This window comes from Nannospalax galili, unplaced genomic scaffold (genome assembly GCF_000622305.1).
Source record: "Nannospalax galili isolate Female #2095 unplaced genomic scaffold, S.galili_v1.0 scaffold2316, whole genome shotgun sequence".
In the NCBI taxonomy this organism is placed as follows: Eukaryota; Metazoa; Chordata; class Mammalia; order Rodentia; family Spalacidae; genus Nannospalax; species Nannospalax galili.
The window spans coordinates 19,378-42,170 of NW_008338129.1; the positions used below are offsets into that span (position 1 = coordinate 19,378).

General features: G+C 45.1%; 1 protein-coding gene and 1 long non-coding RNA gene across 5 annotated transcripts in view; one reads left to right on the plus strand and one right to left on the minus strand.

Moving 5' to 3' along the window:
* Nucleotides 1-20,748, plus strand: part of LOC103734130 — a 28,767-nt gene extending 8,019 nt beyond the window's left edge. Inside the window, exon 4 of one of the 2 annotated variants that reach the window (XR_003849523.1) lies at nt 20,588-20,742. This is a non-coding gene — a long non-coding RNA (uncharacterized LOC103734130). Of the gene's footprint in view, nt 1-20,587 lie in introns of both variants that reach the window. The other variant, XR_003849525.1, reaches the window with a different exon arrangement.
* On the minus strand, nt 604-21,974 carry Fsd2 (fibronectin type III and SPRY domain containing 2). 3 transcript variants are annotated; one of them, XM_008833027.3, is made up of 13 exons: nt 21,823-21,974; nt 21,357-21,738; nt 21,122-21,217; nt 19,814-20,044; nt 18,655-18,677; nt 16,382-16,503; nt 14,876-15,031; nt 14,625-14,759; nt 14,073-14,223; nt 10,536-10,669; nt 7,549-7,681; nt 3,590-3,766; nt 604-1,992 (listed from the first exon to the last, which is right to left on the minus strand). In XM_008833027.3, exons 1-13 carry the CDS (start codon nt 21,972-21,974, stop codon nt 1,740-1,742), a joined length of 2,145 nt encoding a protein of 714 aa, XP_008831249.1. In that variant the 3' UTR covers nt 604-1,739. The 3 variants fall into 3 exon arrangements, with proteins under 3 accessions (XP_008831249.1, XP_008831248.1, XP_008831251.1); XM_008833026.3 differs by having other exon boundaries at nt 21,357-21,974; XM_008833029.3 differs by lacking the exon at nt 14,625-14,759 and having other exon boundaries at nt 21,357-21,974.
* Nucleotides 21,975-22,793: the final 819 nt, after the last annotated feature.

Genomic DNA, 22,793 nt, shown 5'->3' on the forward strand with positions numbered 1-22,793 from the left:
CATTTCCCATTAGTAGTTTCTATGTTAGTAGCTGAGGATACTTCAATATACACACATTGAATATACTTTTCAATATACACATAACTTGAACCATTCATTTCTTTGTTTACATCTACTGTACCTTCCTTATATCAAGATAAGAAGTCCAACTTGGCAGAGCAAGAGTGTATGTAAGAGAAAAGCTATAAAATGGGTAAATGGTAAATTCAGGAGCCTGAACTGCTGTTTATGTCAGTGTTCAGTAATAATAGATGGTTGTTGACCTGTCCGAATATAAGTGTACTAGAAAACAAATTTCTAAAGAGAAGGGTGTTTCCCTTTAGCAAAACCCTGAGTGATGAGAATAAGGCATACCTGTGTTGTGAGAGGCATCAGGGGATGTGGTACTCAACTGTCTGCTGTTTCACAAGTGGGGTTCTTGCTCTGCAGGTGGACCCCTAAGCTTTGACAGTTCTCTGTGCTCAGAGCTTAAGTGGCAGTTGGAAATGTGAAGCAGGAATGCAGCTGATGGAACCAGGCACTGAGGTCACCAAATGCATGGAGAGGATGAGGCAGGATACCCTGGAGCTGCTGGCTAGAGTCTGTTCTTTCCAGAGGCCCAGCTTTGGAGGGTAGTTACTTTGAAAAACTGTAAATCTACTATATGCCATTTGTTACAACTTTGTGAGATACATACTATTTTTCCTTTGAAGGGAAGCAAAGAGCCTAGAAGGTTCTAAGGCAAAGTAGCTACAAAATAGCAGTGAAACCAGGCTCTTGGTTTTAACTCTGGCTCTTTACATTTCAAGACAGTTCCTAGAAACAGTTGAAGCTCATGTTCTTTGTTCCAGCCCTTCCTCAGCACACACAAGGGAAGCACCCCATCCACATGGAGGTTGCATGTGTGGGTGTGGCAGTAAGCAGTGTTCCATGGAGCCACAGATGCCCTTCTGTTCCTTTATAAGCCTCCTTTTAAGTTTTCTTCTTCCTTTGCCCTATGTCCTTTGTTAGAGTTTTGAAAGAACCCTGGCGTAGTTCCAAACAAGGCAGTGAGGAGGCCAAAGAGCAGTGGCTGAATGCAGATACTCATTGCTCAGCATGGGGTTGTTGTGCACCTGTTAATGCATTAGCTCCAAGGTCAAGTTATAGGTGACCCTATCTCTTCTCCATGAAATTAGACATCCTAGAGGTAATTCCAGAATTACAAAGTGGTATCAGAATTACCAAGGGGAGGACAGGGTGTCCGAAAGAGTATACACTGGGAGGAACCCTGCTGTGCTGCTGCCAGCCATTAGGAAGCACTATGGTAGAGGCACTGATATGGGCACATAGCTTTCCTGTTTCTCTGCAGAGAGCTTCTTGCCTTCTGAAGTCTGTTCTTGATGAACAGTGAAATGTCACAAATGCATAGGAGCTGCTGAAACCATTAAGACGTCCTTCTCCCTGATTCTGTAGGCTTAGGGGATCCCAGATACTTTACATATCCACCGACAGACAAGTGCAGTTTGACTCCATGAGAGCCCTTTGAATTCAATGGGTCTGACTCCTCGTTTACAGTTCTGCCTGGTAATGGCTTACACTGACGTCACCCAAGGAACTGCGCACAAGTCTGCATCAGGTGACATGGCGCAGCACAGCAGTCTTCCAGATGAAAATGCTGGGTGCAGGAAGCTTGTACCACTTACCAAGTTCAGCCAGCTGAGGAAAGGGTGGCTAAGAGAGAGGGGCAGCAGAGAGACTGGAAACAACATCAGAAGGGTCTAAAAGAAAGTGACATGCTTTGGCATTGAAATGCCATTGTGTATCTTTAGACACCCAGGCTTTTCCAAAGAAAAACAGGGATGCACAAATTGGTGGAGCTGACAGCTGAATGTGTACAGGTGCTGAGAAATGTCCACATTGAAGAATGACAGCTTAGAATTTTCATAGTCTAACAGGATGCCAATCTTCTTTGGAGCAACTGTTACTCTGATATCTGGAGTTGTCTTGCTGTGCAGAAATTCATACTTATGCCTGAAAATTAAATGTTGATACAACAAAGCTTTAGAAGAGCTATTTATAATATTTCATATTAATTTCACTCATACTCCTACAATTTTGCCATTTTCTCATGATAGATGACTACCAAGTAACATCATTTCCAAAACTATACTATTTCTCTTCTAACATTTGTCCTAAAAAACAGTTTCAAACTTTGTTCTTGAACAAACTATTTACCTAAAAACCTTGTAACAGAACCGTGAATTTATCAAAACTAGCACAGGATAGGAAACATTTGAAAAAAGTATATAGGTTGTTTGTAATAAAGATTTGAGCAGGAAGTCTGAGGTCGCTTGTGAAAAATGGGCCTTTTGGTTTAAAAGGTGTGCAAGGAGCCCGTGGATTACAGTTCTTAGACTTTAAACAGGGTGTCACAGTCACTGTTAAGCGTTAGCACCCTTTTCATGCTGTATTCTATGTGCTATGGAAAGTGGCCAAAATTATAACTAGCCACAGGACACACAGACATCTGAAGAGTTGTGATGATCAGCATGTTGGCTCAGACTCCCAAGACCAACACTTGGAAAACCACCTAAATGTCACCCTGTCTTTATCTCAGCTCATCTCTGTTCAGCTTCCTCTCCTAACCAGCTACCAGAAGCCAAATGAGTCCTTCTTCTTTACCTCTTTCCACCAATGGACTCTTAAGACCATGAACCAAAAATATAGGTCCACAGGAGGCCTTGTTACCATCCCCACCCCAGCTCCATATAGAGCAATTCATGCATCCCTAAAGTGGTTCTGAGGGTCAGCAGAGTCTAGTCTACTCTGAATCTGGGGAAAGCTGGCCTTCCCTTTGTGCTTGGACATGACCAATAAGGTTTTAAATAATCATGATGGAAGATCATAGGCAAAGAACACAGGAGGGACATTAGCAGGCTTCAAGCCATGAAGTGTCATAAGCTGCCTCTTACAAGAGGTGCTGGAAAAGGCGGGGGGAGGTGTTGGAGGGGGATTGTTGGTTGTGTGCCTTATTGCACACTTTTTCAAGCAAGGAAAGGTCACTTTGGCCTTGAAAGTCTCAAAATGTGCATTAGCCAGGGCTCCATGGGATTCCCCCCAGCCGTGTGGGGCCACCCATGCAGAACCAGTCCACACAGTGCTCAGCAGCCTTAGTTACATGGTCTCTTACCCACATTGACTTGAAAAGATGGAATTGGGCTTCCAGAGCAAGCTGTGACTGCTTAATAACAGTGAACTGAGCATAAATTAAAAAAAAAAAAAATCAGTCCGTGATTAAGAATGGCACTTGTGGAATCAGACTGCCTGGGTTTGACACTAAGCTCTGAATCCATAGTGGATGGATTATCCAGCTGCTATGAGGGGTGACCTTACTTTTTATGTGGAGCAATACAGTTGAGAACAGCAAATCAGATCATGCTGTATAAGTGTAGGACAGTGTTGGCACCTAGAGAACAGAGAACTTCAGCTGTTCTCATCTTAAAATTGCTGACAACCTTTGAGGTACCTGAGAACATTTTGTAAGCAAGAGTGCGTGCCTTAATTACTATTAGCGAAACCTCCCACTTGTATCTTTCAGATCTTTTCTTTGGGTTCGGATTGATTTTACCTTGCTGAGGTAAATGTGTGCCTCATGCACCAGGACATGCAGTTTGCTCCCAGATCTTCCTGTTTAGGGACATCGTCAAAGGCCACACCAACAGTGTAGTCCAAACACTCATCTACTTCAACCTCCCAGTAATGGCGTCCTCGTACTGGAATTAGACTTCCCATGACAGCAACACACCTGATTTTAGAACATAGATGCATGGGCTGGGGTGAAGTGGTATAGTGTTTGTCTAGCATGCACAAGACCCTGGGTTCCATCAAAAAGGAGGGGAACATACTAAATGTAGGATGCCCCAAGCATGGCTGATGCTGATGACTAGAAGATGAATATTACATTGCCTGGAAATGGGAAGGAGTAACACTAAAACCCATAGGATAGGTAATGTTGCCTTTTAAAATTGGCTAAGATTTTTCTAATAATAAATGCTTATTCATTAAAAGGTGGGAGGATTGAAAACTTAAAACATAGCACATATCAATACATTTGAAGTTCATGACTGGGCAGCACTTGGGTTTGGTACAAAATGAAGATGGAGGATCTCTGAGGTAACTTTTTTTTTTTCTGTCTTTTTGAGACAGGGTCTCCCTGTAGCCCCAGCTGATCTGGAACTCTCTATGTAGACCAGGCTGGCCTTGATCTAAAAGTGCGCCAACATGCCTGGCTCTCTGAGGTAATTTTTATGCTAGGGATGACAAAACTTGAGGGGTTGGGCTGGCATAAAAGTGCTTGCCATGCAAACCTGAGAACTTGTATTTGACCCCATATCCCACATAAAGGCAGAAGGAGAGAATTGACTCCACAGTGTTGTCCTCTGACTCCCACACATGTGCTGTGGCACATGTGCCAGCACTCATGAACACACATCACTCACACACACTAATAATATTAATGTAGAAAATTTTGTAAAAGAATTCATTGGTTGCCGGGCATGGTGGCGCACACCTTTAATCCCAGCACTTGGGAGTCAGACGCAGGCAGATCTCTGTGAGTTTAAGGCCAGCCTGAGTTCCAGGACAGCTGGGGCTACGGAGAGACCCTGTCTCAAAAAGACAAAAAAAAAAAAAAAAAAAAAAAAAAAAAAAAAAGAATTCATTGGTTGATCCAGGAGCAATATCACACATTTCTCACCAATCATCAAAATCTGTGTCCGGCACTAGGAACCATTACTGACAGCTCAGACGGACATTTTGATGTACAACATCAGTGACTCCAAAGTGAATATTTTGTGTCAGTCAGAAGATTCCTATGTTAGTCAAACCTTGAGCAACCTCCAGCATTACTGGAAAGATTTGTTCAGCGATCATTAAATATTCCTTTCTACTCTTAAAGCCTCAAGTTCTGAGTGCCCAAGCAAAGCTTTAGGAAGGAGGCTGCATGTTAGTTACCCCTCCATCCAGGATCCAGACCCACATCTCCACCTAGTACAAATTCATGATGTCTCAAATGAAAACCATGTTCCCACACTTTTCACCTGCTAGTTTGTGTTTGAGGTATAGCATGTACCTCTCAGATCTTTATTTCAGTTGAAAGAATCACTGCTCAAGGGCTGGGGAGATAGGTTGCCTTATGAACTTGAGAACCCGAGTTCCAGTCCTAGAGCCTATGTAAAAAGTAAAGCTGAGTGTGGTGGCATGTACTTGTAATCCCAGCACTTGGAAGGTAGAGAAGGGCAGACCTCTCAGGCTCACTGACCAGTTAGTTCACCTAGCCTATTAGGTGAGTTCCAGGCAAGTGAGAGATCCTGTCTCAAAAATAAGGTGTACAGCTCCCGAGAAACGACACCTGAGGTCGTCCTCTGGCACACACACATGTGTGTGCACATGCACACCAACACACATACACAGAAGTCACTACTTAAAAATCCAAGGCAGGTAACAGGAATAAGGCAATAGACAGAAACTCAGCTTCTAGTTTAACCCAAATGCTTAACAGTGTGCCCTTGGACAGGTTATTCCTCTGTACCTCAGTTTTCTCATCTGTCAAATGAAAGTGTCAGGATCTAGAAAAATTGTCATGATGATTGAATGAGATAATCCATGTAAAGGACTGAACACATCAAGCAAGCACTTTGGGAGTACTGTGTAGACACAGCAATGAAGGTACAATCCCTGAATCCTCCCCCTCTATTGCCCTGGCAACAGTTAGCCACAGCCTGTATTGGGTTTCTGGACTAAACATATGGTGAATGCATGGGCTCCTCTTGTCCACCCTGCTGCTGACTTACATGGGCCTCCTTGGGTCCTATCTGCCTTTCTTTGCCCCTCCCCATCTTTATCCTCACCATCCACTGCTCTTTCTGAAGTATAAATCTGATGAGGACATCTCCTGTTTAAAGTTCTCCCATAATTTCTACTATCTAAATACCATCCAAAGAATAAAATTCCAAACTCTTTGGCACTAAGCTTTATCTATCTTCCCAGTGCAGGCCTATACCACAGGTACACTAAACTACTTGAAGTTTTGTAAACATAGACTTTTCCTGGTTTCTTTGTATGTATTCAAAGCACTTGGCCTAGAGAGCACTTTTTTGTTGTTTGTTTATTTGTTGAGACAGGGTGTCCCTGTAGCCCCAGCTGCTTCTCTCTCCCAAGTGTTGGGACTAATGGCCACCACCACTCCTAGCCCATTAAGTTTTTTTTTTTTAACTCCAACTTTACTTCATACCGACTCATCTTGAAATTCTTGTCCCTGATCTGAACCTCACTCAAATAGAGTCCTCCTCAGGCTGCTAGCGCTGATGGCTTGGGAGCTGCGTCTCGAGCTACTGCTAACAATGGGAGAGCCCCTTTTCTTCCTTAGAAGATTCTCTGAACTCTAAAATTAGCCAAGGACTCTTTTGCCCTGACTACCAAGAAGTTGAGAGGCCATGTTTGCTGTTTAATCTTGGCAATTCATTCAGCCTTTGAAGTTAATCTTCCCTTTTTCTTCTATTTTTATTTTTCTTTCACTATTACATATTTTCTTTATTTTAAGCTTTTTCTATCACCTTGGAGAAAGGATGATATAAATAAATAGGTCAACATGAAGTACTGAGTTCTAGAAGGAGCTAGAGAGCTGGACAGACAGACAGCGTCTTTGGTAAGCCTCACCCCCAGGTCCTATGTAAGTGCACACAGTTTTCTACATCACTTTAGGATCAGCCCACTCAACTACTAGTGCTCCCTGGGGAGTTTTTGTCTGAGGGAGTAAAATGGGGAAGACAAGCTGCTAGCTCTGAGGCAACCAGGGAGACGTGCAGATGTGACTTGGTTGTAGTTTCCTGGTGGTCAGAATGCCCCGCATGGTTAAGCATCCTTGAAGCTCCGGTTAGGTTGTTTCAGCTGCCACACATGCTGCACATGCACACTAGTGAAGGGTATGCATCCTCCAAAGGCCTGACATCATGTACCACTTGCATTGTGATTTTGATCTCTTTTGGCTTTTCTAGAGGATCATGGGAGGAAATGCTCTTAAAAGAGAGATTCAGTTGACTACAATTTGGGAGGAAAAAGGGTCACCTTACATTATGAATATGCCACCTACCTCATAAACATTCAGAAATCTTTAAAACATACACAACAGAACCTGCTGTGCAGCTACCATGGTCTCCAGGACAGCTCCCTCCAACTCTTTGGAGTACATGCTCTGTTTCGCTTTGCCAAATCAACCTCCACCTACACCTCTGTGTCTCTTGACTCAAGAATATAAGATCTTAGGAGAAACCTTAACCTGGTAACAGGAGAAAGTGCTCTGTGCCTTGTCTCTGTCCTTAAGTGATCTGACAGCCTGGTCACATTTCATATCCCAATAGACTGGGACCTGCCCTGTGCAGGGGCCACCACAGTCCTCTGGTTCCTCTCTCCCCTTCCTTGGGTCTCTTCCCCACCACCTGTATCTGTTTTCCATAATCTAATTTCTTCTGAATGGCAGCAGCATTAGGTAAGTTCCCAGAATGTTCCAGGGAGTGATCAATCAAATACCTGGTAAACTGGGCCTTGCCAGGTGGTGGCTCCCTTTTGAGAGTTTTCTTTTCACTTCGAACCACTGTAAACTCATCTTCAGAAATAGTCAGCCAGGGATGGCAGGTGTCCTTGTTCAGGTGAAAGTAGCTGCCTGTGGAGGGAAGGAACATCTGGAAGCCCCCAGCCGGTCATTTCATGATTTTCCCACATGGCCTTGGGTCACTACCCAAACACATGGGCTTCATCCTGTGGGATACACAGAAGCCTGCCCCTGGGAGAGTCATTACCGACTTGTGGTCCCCCTGTTACCTCCCCCCATTACCGACCTGTGAATAGGAATGGCAGTTACTCTGCATAGGGCAGGACTTGTGTGGTTAGTGCCAAGCTACACAGTATAGTTTGCATGTCTTATGTCCTTCAGTCCTTATGGTTATACCTAGAATCAAGGTTGCTATTTCCACTTTGCAGATGAGGAAACTGAGGCACAGGTGGTTAAAATAAAACAGGCTGGCAAATGATAGAACTCAGATCGAATGACTTGTCTCTGGTTCCAGAGGCCATGCTTTTAGCTTGTAGGCTATGAATGTCTACAACTGAGTAAGAATTTCTAACCTTACAAAATTTAGGGAATTTGTTTTTGTTGTTTTCAGACTGGGTGACATACTGTAGACCAGTCTCACCTAGAACTCACTATGTAATCCAAGCTTGTAATAATCCTCTTGTCTCAACCTCCTGAGTGCTATGTATCAGCCAAGGTTCAATGCCTTGTTTAGAAAAGAAAGATCTCAGCAGACCTGGCCTCCCTCTGGCATAGGGGCTGAGAACTCAGCAGACTGCCTGAGAACACCTGGATCTGGCCTCCAACGTGGTATAGATGGAATCCCACTGAAATGGGCCAACAGCCCATGGGAAACCTGAAAGTTCAGTGCCCTTGCCACAATAGGAGGAAGATCATCCCATACCTGTCACCCCTCTCCAGGGTTCAGGAACTTTTGCAGAAGAGTTTGGCTGAAAGAATGTAAGAGCTGGAGGAAGGGGTGGAGTACTGGAGATTACTCCACTATGCTGGCAAGCTATAGTCACACCTCCTTCCGACACTCATTAAGGAGTCGAGGGGGGAGTCAGTTAGCCCTCCTACCCAATCAGTCGACCTTAGCTGCATGTGGAGGAGGGGCTAAGGATATATAAGCTGAGAATGCCATGAGGCCCCCTCTCTCATCATTTTCTACAGCTGTCAGGAAGTCACAGGATCTATATTTGAGTGTTGAATTTCCAGTGCAGCTGTAAATGTGAGTGCCCACTCCTGTAAATAAACCCCCACCCTATGCTCTGTTAAAAAAAAAAAAAAAAAAAAAGAAAGGGGCTGGAGAGATGGCTCAGTGGTTAAGAACACTGTTCTTTCAGAAGACCTGGGTTTGAACCCCAGCACCCATGTTAGCATGGCAGCTAACAACTGTCTGTAACTCCAGTTCCAGGGGATCTGCCGGTCTCTTCTGTCTTCCATGGGCATTGCATGACACGGATGCACTTACCTACATGCAGGCAATACATGCATACATGTAAAATAAAAAATAAATAAATAAAAAAGAAAGAAAACAATAGGTGTTTGGATAGATAGATGAGAGGGATCTGACTAGACCACAAGTGGATGGACTTGCACTGGGGAACGCCTGGGGACACTGACTTGATACAGTGGGCCTTAACACCCAGAACAGAGTATTTGGTTTCCAGTGGAGGGGGAGGCTATGGGAGGGTGCTGGCAGGGATGGGGCTATAAAGGTGATTCAGATTGTTTGAGATATTCTGTATGAAATACAACAAAATTTAATAAAAACAAAAATTTAAAAATTGTAGAAAAGAAAGAAAAGAGCTGGCTGTACCTTTGCTTTCTTTTTTGTTTTGTTTTGTTTTTGAAACAGCAAGAATCTGACATTTCAAAACACCAAGTCAGCACAGAAAATTAGAAGTGCCAGACAAGTGAAGGAAGGCCCCAGAACAAAAGAAAAGGAAACTCCGAGTTCTGATCCTGGCAGCAGTCCTGTCCAGTTCTTAGACCTTAGGTGGCTGCCAAACTTGATTTTCCCATCTGTGTGGAAGGAATATAAATGTGAGTTACTCATACACCTCTCCTTCTGCCACTGGAAAGAGGGGATAAAAGGCACAGTGTGTCTCTGTGAAAGAGCTCAGTAAAGAGACTGTTGTCCCCAGAACACTGGCCTGTCCCTTGCCTCTGCTGCTCACCTGGAGGCCACCCACTCAGCTGGTCTGAGCTGGTTTTCTCTGTGAAGCTCCTGGACACTTCAGTAAAGCTCAGATTACACAGCTGTATAGGGGATGGACGTTTCTCTAGAGGTCTCTGCTCACTCAGGACTTGGACCTGGAATGTCCAGTTCTCTGACACAATGATGGCAGGTATGGGATGTAAGTCCCCAGAACAGCCAGACAGGGTAAGGAGGAGGCTGGGCAGTAGGACAAGGTCAGCTTCCAGTCGGAGAGCTACGTGAGCTGACAGTAGGAACAGGAAGGTGGTCATGACCACTGGCAGTTCTTGGGAATGTTGAAACAGCCCTATTCTAAGCCAGGTATGGCGGCTCACACCTGTAATCCCCAGCACTTGAGAGACTGAGGCAAGAGGATTGCCCTGAGTTCAAGGTCAGCCTGATGACAAAGTGAGTTCCAGATTGGCCCATGCTACTTAATAAGATCTTGTCTCAAAAAAGCAAAACAAAAAGTTGTGGGCTAAAAAGTATCTATGCCACCCAGATCAGTGGCAGCTTCTGGTCCACTTGAATTCTAATGCCAACCCAGTTCTGTGTGACCTGGGCCTTTAGCCTCTTCATCTGTAAAATGAGAGCAAGGGCTTTGATGGCCCTTGAGTCCCTTCCAGGCCTGACTTGCCACCTGTCCATATCTGTGTACAGTTAGGTTTTCTGGTGAAGTCTTAGCAGCACTGAGTCTGCCACAAAGTGGCCACTTTGAGTCTCATGTATGGCTGAGACACAGACCTGTGGTGTGGACCATAGCGGGCTTGCTTCTGGCACTGGTGCCCCCAACATTGAGGGCTCGAACGTAGATTGTGTAGCTGTGTCTGGGCTGCAGCTGTATCAGGGACTCACAGGTTGGGATGCCCACAACAGACCTGGTCAAGGAAGCAGAGCCACAGTCAGTGTAGGCCCAGGCACCAACCGTCCTTCTCACACCCACTGTCCCTGACCTTCAGCAACATAGCCAGGAGTGATGGCTCCCTCTGTGGGCCTCCCACAGCCTGTAGCCTACTTTTCCTTCTTGCTTGCTGCTCTGGTGTAGCTGTCTCCCTTCCAAGCTCCTCACTCAGGTTTCTCAGGCATCTAGCACTATGCTTAACTCATGCCTACTACAGAGTTGTGGAGTGTGCGCACTATGTCTCCCACTCACTGTTAGGGACATAACCTCTTTGAGGGCAAGGCTGTGTGCCACTAACTATAGTACATTCCTGGCCCATAGAATCCTTTCAGTGAGTGTCTATAACCAGTTGACTCTGACAGAGCTGAAGAGGGTTCATGCAAGTCCACTGCTAAGGACAGCTGCCTCAGAAAATAATCCAATTCATTTCTATTGGCTTGTACAGGAATATAAGCCCACAGTTAGGACCATTTGGATTCCTGTGACTGCCAAGTCCATTTCAGGCCAGGGGACAACAGAAGTCTTCTGGACAGTGCCTATTTACAGATATGACACTTTACATAGACAAGACGGGCTACATACTTAAGGCTGCAGCTCTGGGCCAGAGGGGCACTTTCCCATATTCATTCAATAGAGATGCCCTGAGGGAAACTGACCATAGTCCCTGTTCCTGTGGAGCCGGCAGTCTGGATGAGAAGCTAGGCATTTCTCAAGACATCACCATGGTGGTCATGACAAGCCACAGTGTGCTACAGTGTGTAAGGATGGTGGTGACTTTTACATTGATTTCTGAAGAGTGACTAGGAGGTGACTGGGTGAAAGAGGGATAGTGGAGACTCCTGTACAAAAGAAGTAGTGTGTGCAAAGGTCCTGTGGCAAAAAGAACAAGGAAAGTAGGAGCTGGAGACAGAGGGGGAGTTGGTGTGGGATGAGTGGGAGAGGGAGGAAGGAACCACAGCCTGTGAAGTTCTGCCTTTCCTTCCATGATGGGACATGTGATTCCGTTTGCTCTGGGAGAGTGAGTACCACCTTAGATCACTCAGGTCACTAAGGAACCCATCATTATGGGTTAGTCCCAGGTCTCCAGTGCTTCTAAATTTCAAAAGGAACTTGAACCACTATGATGGCAGAGCCACTGGACCCCTTCCTTGACTTCTGATACCTTTAGAAGAACAAAACCTAGGTTAGCTTTGATATGGCAGTGGGCTCCTAGCTTCCACCAAGAACAGATGGAGAGGACAGATGGCCAGGCTCTAAAACCAGCATTAGAATTTGCTTCTGTAACAGCCATCCCCAAAGCCCTCCTCCATTCTCTCAATCCAGTTCAGTGCATCCCCACACTCCACAGCAGGGCTACCCTCGACTCTGTGGTGGGTACTGGGCTGCCTGACTGGATGATTCCTGATCTCCCAGCTTTAAAGCTGCTTGTCTGTAAACCAGAGAAACAGTCTGGGTATAAGCCATGATGCCTTATTGTAGATTCATGGAACCTACAGGCCTTGGTGGCCACTGAGTCCAGTCCTCATCTACTTGTGGAGGCCTCCCACTCTTGGACAGCCAGGGAGGGACAAGCCTTCAGACAACCTTCTGCAGCAGACAGTACTCTTTATACATTGCACGTTGCAGTCTTTGTTCCTTGTGCCCATCTCTGTCATCCTCTATTTCCAGCCACATTGGTCCCTAGTTCCTGTGGCACATGCAGCTCACTCCTGTCTCAAGATCATGCCCAGGAAGCTCTTTTCCTCCTGCAGGAGCACCCAGCTCACTCTTTCCCCTCTTAGGTTCAGTCCTTCCATCCTGACTGAAATATCCATCAAAAGTGACCCCACCTCCTCTGCCATTCTCTCCATTACATTTCTCTTTCCCTGAACTGTGTATTTTACACATTGTCCTAGTTAACTTTCTATTGCTGTGATAAAACACTGACCAAAAGCAACTTGGGAAAGAGGGTTTATTTCAGCTTACAACTTCCAGGTCACAATTCACCACTGAGGGAAATCGGGGCAAGAACTCAAGGCAGGAACCTGGAGGTAGGAACTGAAGCACAGACCACAGGGGATTACTTCTTACTGACTTGCTCCTCCTGTGGCCTGTGCTTAGTTCTCTCTCTCTCTCTCTCTCTCTCTCTCTCTCTCTCTCTCTGAATGGTGTGGTATGGGTTGAGACAAGGTCTCCAGTTGGCCCGGAACAGACCAGGTTGGCCTCAATCTCACAAAGATTCCCTGCCTCAGCCTCCTGAGTGCAGGGATTAAAGGTGTGTGCCACCATACCTGACTTCAACCTGCTTTCTTATAGACCATATGACTAGGGGTGGCACCACCCCTAGTAGGATGGGCCCTCCCACATCATTCAACAATCAAGAAAATGCCTCATAGACATGCCCAAAGAACAATCTGATAGAGGAAATTTCCCTACTCGAGATTCCCTCTTCCCTGGTGTGTCAAGTTGACAACTGAAGCCAACCAGGGCAGCTGTTGTGTTGTGGTTTGTCTGTTGTTTGTTTTCCTCCCTGGGCTTCCAGCTCCATAAGAGCAAGGACTGTATCTTTCTAGCTCCCCAACACCATGAGGCCCTCAATACTTGATACTCAGTGAATAAATGAAAGAGAACTCTTTTTTTTCAGACATTCTTATGTAGCTCAGGCTAGCCTCAGACCTGCTATATATATGAAGATGACCTTAAACTCCTGATCACCCTGCCACCACCTCTCAAAGCTTCACCTTGGGAAAATCATGTTCTTGGTATTTCCCTTGCAAGGTAAATATTTGGGTTTTTTTGTTTGTTTGTTTGTTTGTTGAGACAGGGTCTCAGTCTATAGCCAAGGGCTGAGATTACAAGTCTGTGCCACAATACTTGGCCCAAGGGGAAATCTTACTTGGACTTGGTGTGGGTATGACTGCAGTGCATGCACACGTGTGTATGTGCAGTTGTGTATACCCATGAGTGCACTTGGAGGCCAGAGGAGGATATTATGTGTCCTGCCCTCTCACTCTCTGACTCATTCCTTTGAGGCAAGGTCTCTCATTGATCCTGGAGCTAGGCTGGCAGTCCTGTCTTCACCCACCTCAGCTCTGGGGTTACACGTGAGCGGTCACACCTATCTTTTTATGTGGGTGCTGCAGATCTGAACTCAGGTCTTCATGATTGCAATAGCAAGCAGTCTTACCCACTGAGCCCCCTCCCCAGTCCTTAATTGGATTTGTAAAAAGCTGACATGGAGTTTTGCCACGTATGTTCATCATTCTGCGTCAATAATAACATTCTAGCTGCTTCTTAGGAACACTAAGCAACTTAATCAAGACTGCCGTGTGTCATCGATTCTGACCTTGTCCCCAGACTCCATATGCTTTAAGCTGCCAGTGGAGGCCCCCAAGACTCACTCAGTTACGCCCGAGGTTTCTGGAGTTTCTTCCGGGGTCAGCTCCACTGTGTAGGAGTCCACAGGATTCAAGTTCCCAGACTCCCAGCAAATCAGCACAGCCTCTTCACAGCTCCTTATCGCTTTGCTTTTTATAATGGGAGGAGAAGGGGCTGAGTGTGGGAGAAAGGACAGACAGCAGCCATGAGGTTCATCTCCAGCCATTCTGCTCAGAGCCGTGGACAGGCATCACAACCACCTTCCTCTTCCCCACTAAAGTGACTCAGGGCAATCCGGTGACCCTTTCAGATAGATAGTCATGGGGTTGAGGATGGACATGATCCCAAGTGTCAACGTGACTAGGCGTGATCTACCATAGAGACCAGCCATGAGAAAATGCCTTTGCCATACCAGGCACACGATCTAGCGCATTAAATGAAAGACGGGAGGAAAAAGTCACGTGGCTTTTTTGTCCTTTTGAATTAAATGGACAGCCCTGTCACATCTATAAACCCATAACTACTGTGTCCCCTTGAATGAAAGCCCAGCTACTGAAAATAAGTAGTCCCATTACCTGTCATGTACACTGCATGCTCACTGGAGGGGCTGGGGCCAGTCCTGTTCTGAGCTATGACCCAAAATTCATATTGGGTATTTGGCTCCAGGTTTGTCACTGAGCAATATGTTTCTTTGACAGTCATGGTAAACTCTGGAAGGAAAAAACAAAGTAAGAATTTGACCTTTAAAATAGGTAGAGTGGCTTTTCTGTGCCCAGGTCCACTATTAAAATGACAGAGCTGGGTGCTAGGGGTGGCGGAAACTTACCTACTTGGTCCTTGCCAGGTGAATTGTCCTGCACTGGCCTGTAGGACAACTGATAGCTCTCCACAGTGTCATCAGAGTATAAACTCCAGCACACACGGACAGAGGAACCTGTGGCCGAATTGGGGGCCTGTGGATTTATCACAGGAGCGGAGGGAGCTAGAAAAGGAAACGAGAGAAAGCAAATGAGAAGCCATGTGTGCAGGTGTGGGATGGGAGTGGCCCCTTTTACAGGGCCATTGATCCCCAATGCATCTTTCCCAGAGGGGACAGGTATGGGGATGCAAACTCTCAACCAGGAGCCCCAGGAGCACCAGAATGTCCATTTCCACTTAGGCAAATGCAGATGAGCTTGTGAGCTGGGACTGGCCATGGAGTCTCAGCCTGGGTGAGGTTTGCATGTTCCAGTGCTGATTGTCAGTCCTCTTCTACGACATCTAAAGAGACAGAACAGCCAGGCTCACAGAACTGCTGTCCCTGCCACCCAGAGTGAGTAAAGGCAAGGTCTGATGGCCATCTCACATGTTGAACTGAAAGAGCATTGGAGTGGCCAGCCTGCATTCTAGAACCATTTTCTTCCATGTATACATGGGTATATATGTGTGAGTATGTAGAATGCATGTGTATGTACATGTGTGTGGAGGCCAGATGTCCAAGTTAAGTGTCAACCTCTACCACCTTATTCTTTGAGACACAGTTTCTCACTGAACCTGGAGTTCACTAATTAGGCTAGACTAGCTAGCCAGCAAGCCCAGAGGACCCTCCTGTCTCTGCCTCCCCAGGGCTGGGATTACAAGCATGTACTGTTGCGCCTTTAAGAAAGTGATTTTGGGGCTAGAGAGGTGGCTCAGCAGTTAAGAGCACTGGCTGCTTTTGCAGAGGACCTGGGTTCGAGTTCTAGTACCCACATGGTGGCTAACAGCCATCCATAATTCCAGTTCCAGGGGAATCCAGTGCCTTCTGACCTTGGTGGGTATTGCACAAAATGGGTGGACTTACATGCAGACAGTTCACTCATACACAGAAAATAAAATTTTTAAAAAATTGTTTCAACATGGGTGCTGGGGATCCACACTCAAGTCCTCATGCTTGAACATCAAGCACTTTACTCATTGAGCCCTCTCCCCTCCATCTTCTTCATAGTCCAGGTACAGTGAGGTGATTATTTTCTTCTCTTATGTTAACACTTCTGTCTCCTCCATCCCCCACTCTCCAGCCTCACACAGAACAGAGAAGGAAAGCTTGCAGCATTGTTTCCTCTATCCATCTTCTCTGGCAGCACCTCCCTTCATCCCTGGCTTTTAAAAGTGTCCTTAGGTTCAAAACTTGAACTTGATCAGTCCAGGGAAGAGCATAGGTAAACGTGGAATATATTTATCTACATTCCTTTCATTCTAGACAGGGCACAAGTCTAGTGTATGTACACACACACACACACACACACACACACACACACACACACTCCTGGAAATCTGAGCTGCTATGAAGATGCACAGGACGGATACAGACCTGGAACAGTGTTGATGGAGTCCATCAGCTGCTCCACATCAGAGAAGTCCAAGGTCTGGTCTTCAAATTCAGGTTGTGTGGAGATTACCACGTCTGTTTTGGTTTTCAGGAATTTCCCAAGTCTGTTAGTATAAAAAGACATGCCCGCAAGGATGGAGGGACATTCATTCTAGGGCTTGTCTATAGTGTTAGGTCACTAGGAAGAAACGGATACAGCCACTTTTGCCAAACTTGCACTTCTTCACATGCTTCTGGCTTCTACTCTCTGATTTAGTGACAGACCTAGAAAGTCACTGTATTAAAATTTTGTCACTGTGACAAATACACAAGACAAGAAAGGTTTGTTTTTGCTTCTAGTTTCAGTCCATGGTCAGCTGGCTCCATTGCTCTTAGCAGAGCAGGGTAGAGAAAAGTTGCTTTCTTTTTGGCAACCAAGAAGCAGACAGAGACAAGTATGGGTCAGGGAAAGACATACCCCTCAATGGCAAGCCCCTAGTGACTCACTTCCTTCAACAGGACCTCAACTCCTCATTTCCACCACCTCCCAGTAGTGTAGAATAATTATGAACCAATCAAAGGATTCTCATTCATGAGATTAGAGCCCTACTAAAACAATCATTTCCCCAAAGGCCCACTTTTAAACATAGCTGCTTTGAGAACCAAGCCTTCAACACAGGAGCCTTTTAAGGACACTACTTATGAAATCATCCATCACAATCTGAGCCTTCCGGGGGGGGGGCAGTGGAATTGTGGAGTTGGGCTTGAGGATAGATGGAAGTTCATCCATCAATAAGATGCAGCTCTGTACCACCTGCAGCATCTCTCAGGGGCTACCATGGAAACTCCACCCCATATCATTCCAACATGTACTTGAGATTTATACCCTAAGGACTCCCTCTCCACACAGACAGATGCCCTCAAATTGCTGTTCTAGATCTACAACAGCTCTAGATCTCATTGTACCTGCTCCCTGGCAGTCACAAGTTCTCAAAGTGACAGAGGCAGAAATTGAAATGCAGGCCCATTTTTGCCAAAACTTGTTTAGCCCTTACATTATTAAGTCCTTATGTTCATGTTATGTATGCTGTCTTTTAAAAATATAATTTAGGCCGGGCGTGGTGGTGCATGCCTTTAATCCCAGCACTCGGGAGGCAGAGGCAGGCAGATCTCTGTGAGTTCAAGGCCAGCCTGGTCTACATAGTGTGTTCCAGGACAGCTGGGGCTACAGAGAGACTCTGTCTCAAAAAGACAAAAAAAAATATGTATATATATATAATTTATTAATTCCTTGAAAATTTCATGCAATATATTTTGAATATATTCAGCTCCCATTCTTCCCCTAACTCTTTCTAGATCCACCCCCACCTCATTAGCCCCCTATTTATCTTCCCCCACTGCATGTCTTTTCTTTTTTCTAATAACCCATCCAGTCCAATTTGTGCTGCCCACATACACCTGAGTGTGGGGCAATCAACTAGACTGGTCAAGCTACCAGTTGCCACACCTTTAACGAAAGCTGACTCCACCCCCAATGCCATCAACTGTCCAAAGTTCCTCCTAGGGTGGGGGCTCATGAACTACTTCCCAAGGCATGCTGGAATGTTGACTGACTTGATCTCGTTCTCACGAAACCAACCCTGTTTGTAAATAGGGAAGGTTGGGCTTTAGACTTAGACTCATCCAAGGTCATATGGGTGGCAGGGTTTGTGTTCTTGTGTGTCTGATTCAATTCCAGAGGGACCTCATGACCCCATACTGACATCCAAAGCCAGTATTATTTTACTCATAGGGTCACAGAAGCTGAAAGGTAAAGCTACTAACTCAGTGGAACTGGGTCTAGAGGTAAAAGGAACAGAAAAAAAAAATGTCAGGTCAAAACTTTTATCTGTTGGGCATGGTGCCACACGCCTTTAATCCTAGCACTTGGGGGCAGAGGCAAGTAGATCTCTGAGTTCTAGGCTAGTATGATCTAAATACAAGTTCTAGGTCAGCCAGGGCTACGCAGAGAGAACTTGTCTCAAAGAACAAACAATGGGGCTGGAAAGATGGTTCACCGGTTAAGAGCACTGGCTGCTCTTGCAGAGAGAGGACCTGAGTTCAGTTCCCAGTACCCACATGGTGGCAAAACCATTCGTAACTCCAGTTCCAGGGGATCCAACGCACTCTTCTGGTCTCTGTGGACGCTGGACTTATGCACTTACATGCATGCAGGCAAAATACTCATACACATAAAATTTTAAAAATTAAAAAAAAACCAAAAAAGTATTTATTACCTGTCAGTCATAGCTACTGCATCCTAAAAAAGAAGAAAGAAAGAAAAATATTAAACTGATTTAGGAAATAATGTTTATTTAAACTACGTAATGTAAATATTTTTATTGGAAATTAGGAAAGGGGAAATCACCCTAACACCACCACTATACCCGTGCATTTCTTTCCATACTCCTCCACCTGCTCCATCAGCAGTCTGTAAGTCTTCCCATGCCTCACAGGACCCTTTGAACCACTGAGTATAAACACTTCAAGCAGTTCTTTGCATGGAAACGTCATTGTTTATAGCAGTTCCTCTGCTGTAGTACATTGTGGCTGTCTGCAAGTTTTCATAGTCACAAATAACAGTGAAAGAATGAATTCTGGATTTGAGACACAGTGGTATCTTGGGACTGCTGGCTCAAGAGGTACCAGTGTTGGTGGCTCTCATGGCACCTGTCATATTGCTCTTTACCTAGTCATGAATTGCTTACCCCAAGCTGAGCAGGAAGGGGGCACAGTTGGGATTTGAGGGACAGCTGTGGGCTTGGACAATGGGTGGGGAGCATACTCAGCATCTAGGAAGATTCTGGAAGGCTGAAGGCCCTTCCCCAATTTTGTGGCCACCATATCTGCTCCATAGTCTGGCAAAATCTTATGGAACCTCTGACTGAGGTTGAAATTCCCACAGACCAGCTATATGGGGCTTGGATCAGACTGTATATAACTTTAATACAATTGAGAAATGCAATTTTTTATATATATGTGAAGCTATACATTAAGATCTATAACTGCTACCCTTGTTACAGGGAAATTTAAGGTGCCTTATTTATCTGGACCACTTTCTCCCAGAGCTTCAAGAGGTGCCATCTGAGGAAGCTACAAAACTCTCAGGATAATGTTTTTGCTCAGCTTCAGGATAAGGAGGCAGAGGAACAAAGCCTGGCTACCTCAGGAATGGCGGAGGGAAAGATCCAGCTGTGTCCCAGCCTGCTTGGTTACTCTTGACCAAGTGATGCAAGCGATAGAGTGACAACCTTCTACCACTACCATTAAGCAGATTCCGACCATGAAAGTCAACTCTGAGATCTTCAGGAGGAGGGAGAGCAAGCTAGCCCACCTGGCTAAAACTGGAATTTCAGTTCATGGCTTTGTTTCTTTCCTTTCGGTGTCATCACTGACCTTTAAGAATTCAACCTTCTCCTCATGACACATCTCCTCTATGGTTTCCATCAGCTCTTTACAGGCATCTAGGTTTTCTCCACAGCTGACTAGCTGTCCATACAAGGTTTCTAACTTCTCTTTCTTTTTCTTCCCTAGAGCCTGAATTTTTTCTTCATACTTTTGAGCAAGTGTTTCCAAGATCTCATTATAGCGTGACTCAAAGTTTTGCTCTTGTCTTCCAAAATTCTCCTGCAAGACAGTGGACCCCAGCCATTATTCCAGTGCATGTGATATGTTGACTAGAGTCATCAAAGACATGAAACTCTGTCTACCTAGAGCTATTTTCATCTTTCCACTTTGTCCTAGCTCTCACAAGAATGCTGGAGTAGATGTTGGGGGAGGGGGGGTAGAGCCAGGACAAAGGAGTCTCTATCATAGATGCCCAGGAATAATTTAATTAATTATTTATTTCATGTGTGTGCAAGTATTTGCATGTGCATGCATGCCATACACAGGGTTTCTCACTGGCCTGTAGCTCATCAATTAGGCTAGACTGGCTAGCAGTCCAACACCAGGGATCTTCCTGTTTCTGGCTCCCCAACACTGGAATTACAAGCACGAATCACTACACCCAGCCATTTTATGTGGTTCTAGGGATCAAACTCAGGTCCTCATGCTTGCATAGCAAGCACTTAACCAACTGAGGTATAGCCCCACCTCCCCAGGAATATTCTTAACAGAAAGCATTGCTATCTTTCCTAACAGAATTTTGCAATTCTCTCCCTGTTTTAGCTGTCTCTTATCACCATTACAACTGACCAGGGAACTCATTAATGATGAATCAGCTTGTTACTGGAAGCTTTGACCTCAATCCTGAGAGATTTCCACCAGTCCTTCCCTCCTGAGCCCTCATGAACCTGTCCTCATTGTTAGAATAAAGGAGTTCAAATCACATGCAATTGGTAGTTTGATTGGAAAGTTTCTGCCTTATTTATTCATGCAACAAACGTGTATAACATACCTGCTTTGAAAGATCCCAGGAAGTGGGTCTGTATACACACACACACACACACACACACACACACACACACACACACACACACAGGGTGGATGGGGGGAACCCAGCCTCTCTTACCTAAGGTTTGTAAGATATGGGATGTGCTGTAGGGAATGAAGACCATGCCCCAGGGTGGTGGGAGGTCCACAGAAAACTGAGGGGAGGGGGCAAGGGTAACACCTCACATTCTAAGAAGCAGATTCTCAAATTCACTAGGAATAGTGATGGAAGCCTTGTGTGTCTGATGAGGTCACCAAGCACGTTCTAACCTCCACAGTGATGAACACCTCCTCCAGGTGAGTAGCAAAATTTTCCATCTCGATAATTTGCTGTTCTAATTTGTACATGTTTTTGTGAATTTCATCCTGTCCAACAGAACAGCACAAATAAGACGTTAGTGCTATGTCTGTTCTATGTTTTGTGGTAGTTATTTGGGAATCATTTCTTGCCTGCCTTCCTAAGAGGAAAGCAAGCTCTCTGGATGAAGCTGGACAGAGATATTACCTTGGCATTTTCCAATGCTTTATTGAGTGGTGTCACTTCATGATCCTTGTGCTCATCAAATTCCTTCTCAACAGCTCTTATTGGAGTTTTGCAAGTGATACAAAAGACATCAGCAGGCTCTTCCTCATCCTCCTCCTCTGGGATGACGTAGCATTCGTATTCCTCGCTTGCACGGCCATATGCTTCCCGAAGGGTTTGGCACTGGCCAGCTAGGACTTGCCCTCCATAGTCCAGGTCCTCAGCTTCTGCTGCCTCACCACTAAGCCTCCAATCTCTCTGCTCCCTGGCTAGGTCTCTCCTCTTCATCCCATAGGGAGGATACCCAAAGGCCCCCAGTCTGTGTTCATCAACAAACTCCTCCCCTAACTCATGGTCATCTTCAAGTCCATATAAATGGACAAGCTCATCCACTTCCTCCTGTAGAGGCTTACCTTCCCCCGCCCCTCTTGGCTCTTTGGTCATTTCAGCTTCAATCACTTCTCTCCTAATTCTGTTGTTTTCTCCTGGGAAGAGCTGCAGTCTATCCTCAGAGTCATACAGATCCATGTGATAAAAGTGGAAGTCTCTGGGGGCTGTCGACCTGCCTAGCCCTGGTTCCTCCCCAGCTTCCTCCTCCATTTGGTCAGAACAGTCCTTCCCAGGTAATTAGTGAATATTCGGAGTCCTAGTACATGAAAGAGACAAACATCAGTTCTTATGCCCACTACAGTGGCAGGTCATGAGTTGATGCCCTGCTCATTCACATTTATTTTTTCAGTTGAACAACTCAGTTGTGGTTTGGCTTTGAACAACCTGCAAGAATAGGTGTATTTAACTAGGCATGGTGGCCCATGCCTACTATCCCAGCACTGGAGAGCCAAAGGCAGGGAGATTACCCAGACCAACCTAGAATATAGGGAAATATCAACATATTTGACTAACAACAGATCCCAAAGACTCCCATACATATAAAATAACTCACCCAAACTTTAAAAGGCACAATAATATAATGAGAAGGGGTTCAGGCAATTATTATTGTAGTTGTTGTTATTTGAGACAAGGTTTTGATATGTAACCCAGGTTAGCTTTAAACATGGCAGTCCTCCTGCCTCAACCTCTAGAGTGCTGGGGGTTATAGCACAAACCACCATACCAAGTTGGTAATTTTTTTTTAATTTAAAATTTTTCTTTTTTACAATTAAAGTTACAGTTTTAACAATATACAAAATATTACAGTAATTCAGATTTTTTGGCATAATGATTACAGATTTGATAAATACATTTTATATCACATAATAGCGATGAGGATTATACAAAAGCTATTAAAACAATTATGAGAATAAATTCTATTGTCACTTAAGTATCTAAAGCTATTTTCCTTTGCGTTCTTCCAGAATGATTTGTTCTTATTCTTTACCTTAATTTGAGGGACTTCAAGAAGATACTTGTTTTTTTTTT

Coding starts and splice junctions, on each gene's coding strand:
- Fsd2 (XM_008833026.3), bottom strand. CDS start 21,974: ATGGAGGAGGAAGCTGGGGAGGAACCAGGGCTAGGCAGGTCGACAGCC. Junction 20,045..21,121: donor AGGTGTTCATCACTGTGGAG/GTTAGAACGTGC, acceptor ACTGTCTTGCAG/GAGAATTTTGGAAGACAAGA. Junction 3,767..7,548: donor GGCAAGGCCCAGTTTACCAG/GTATTTGATTGA, acceptor TTCTAAAATCAG/GTGTGTTGCTGTCATGGGAA.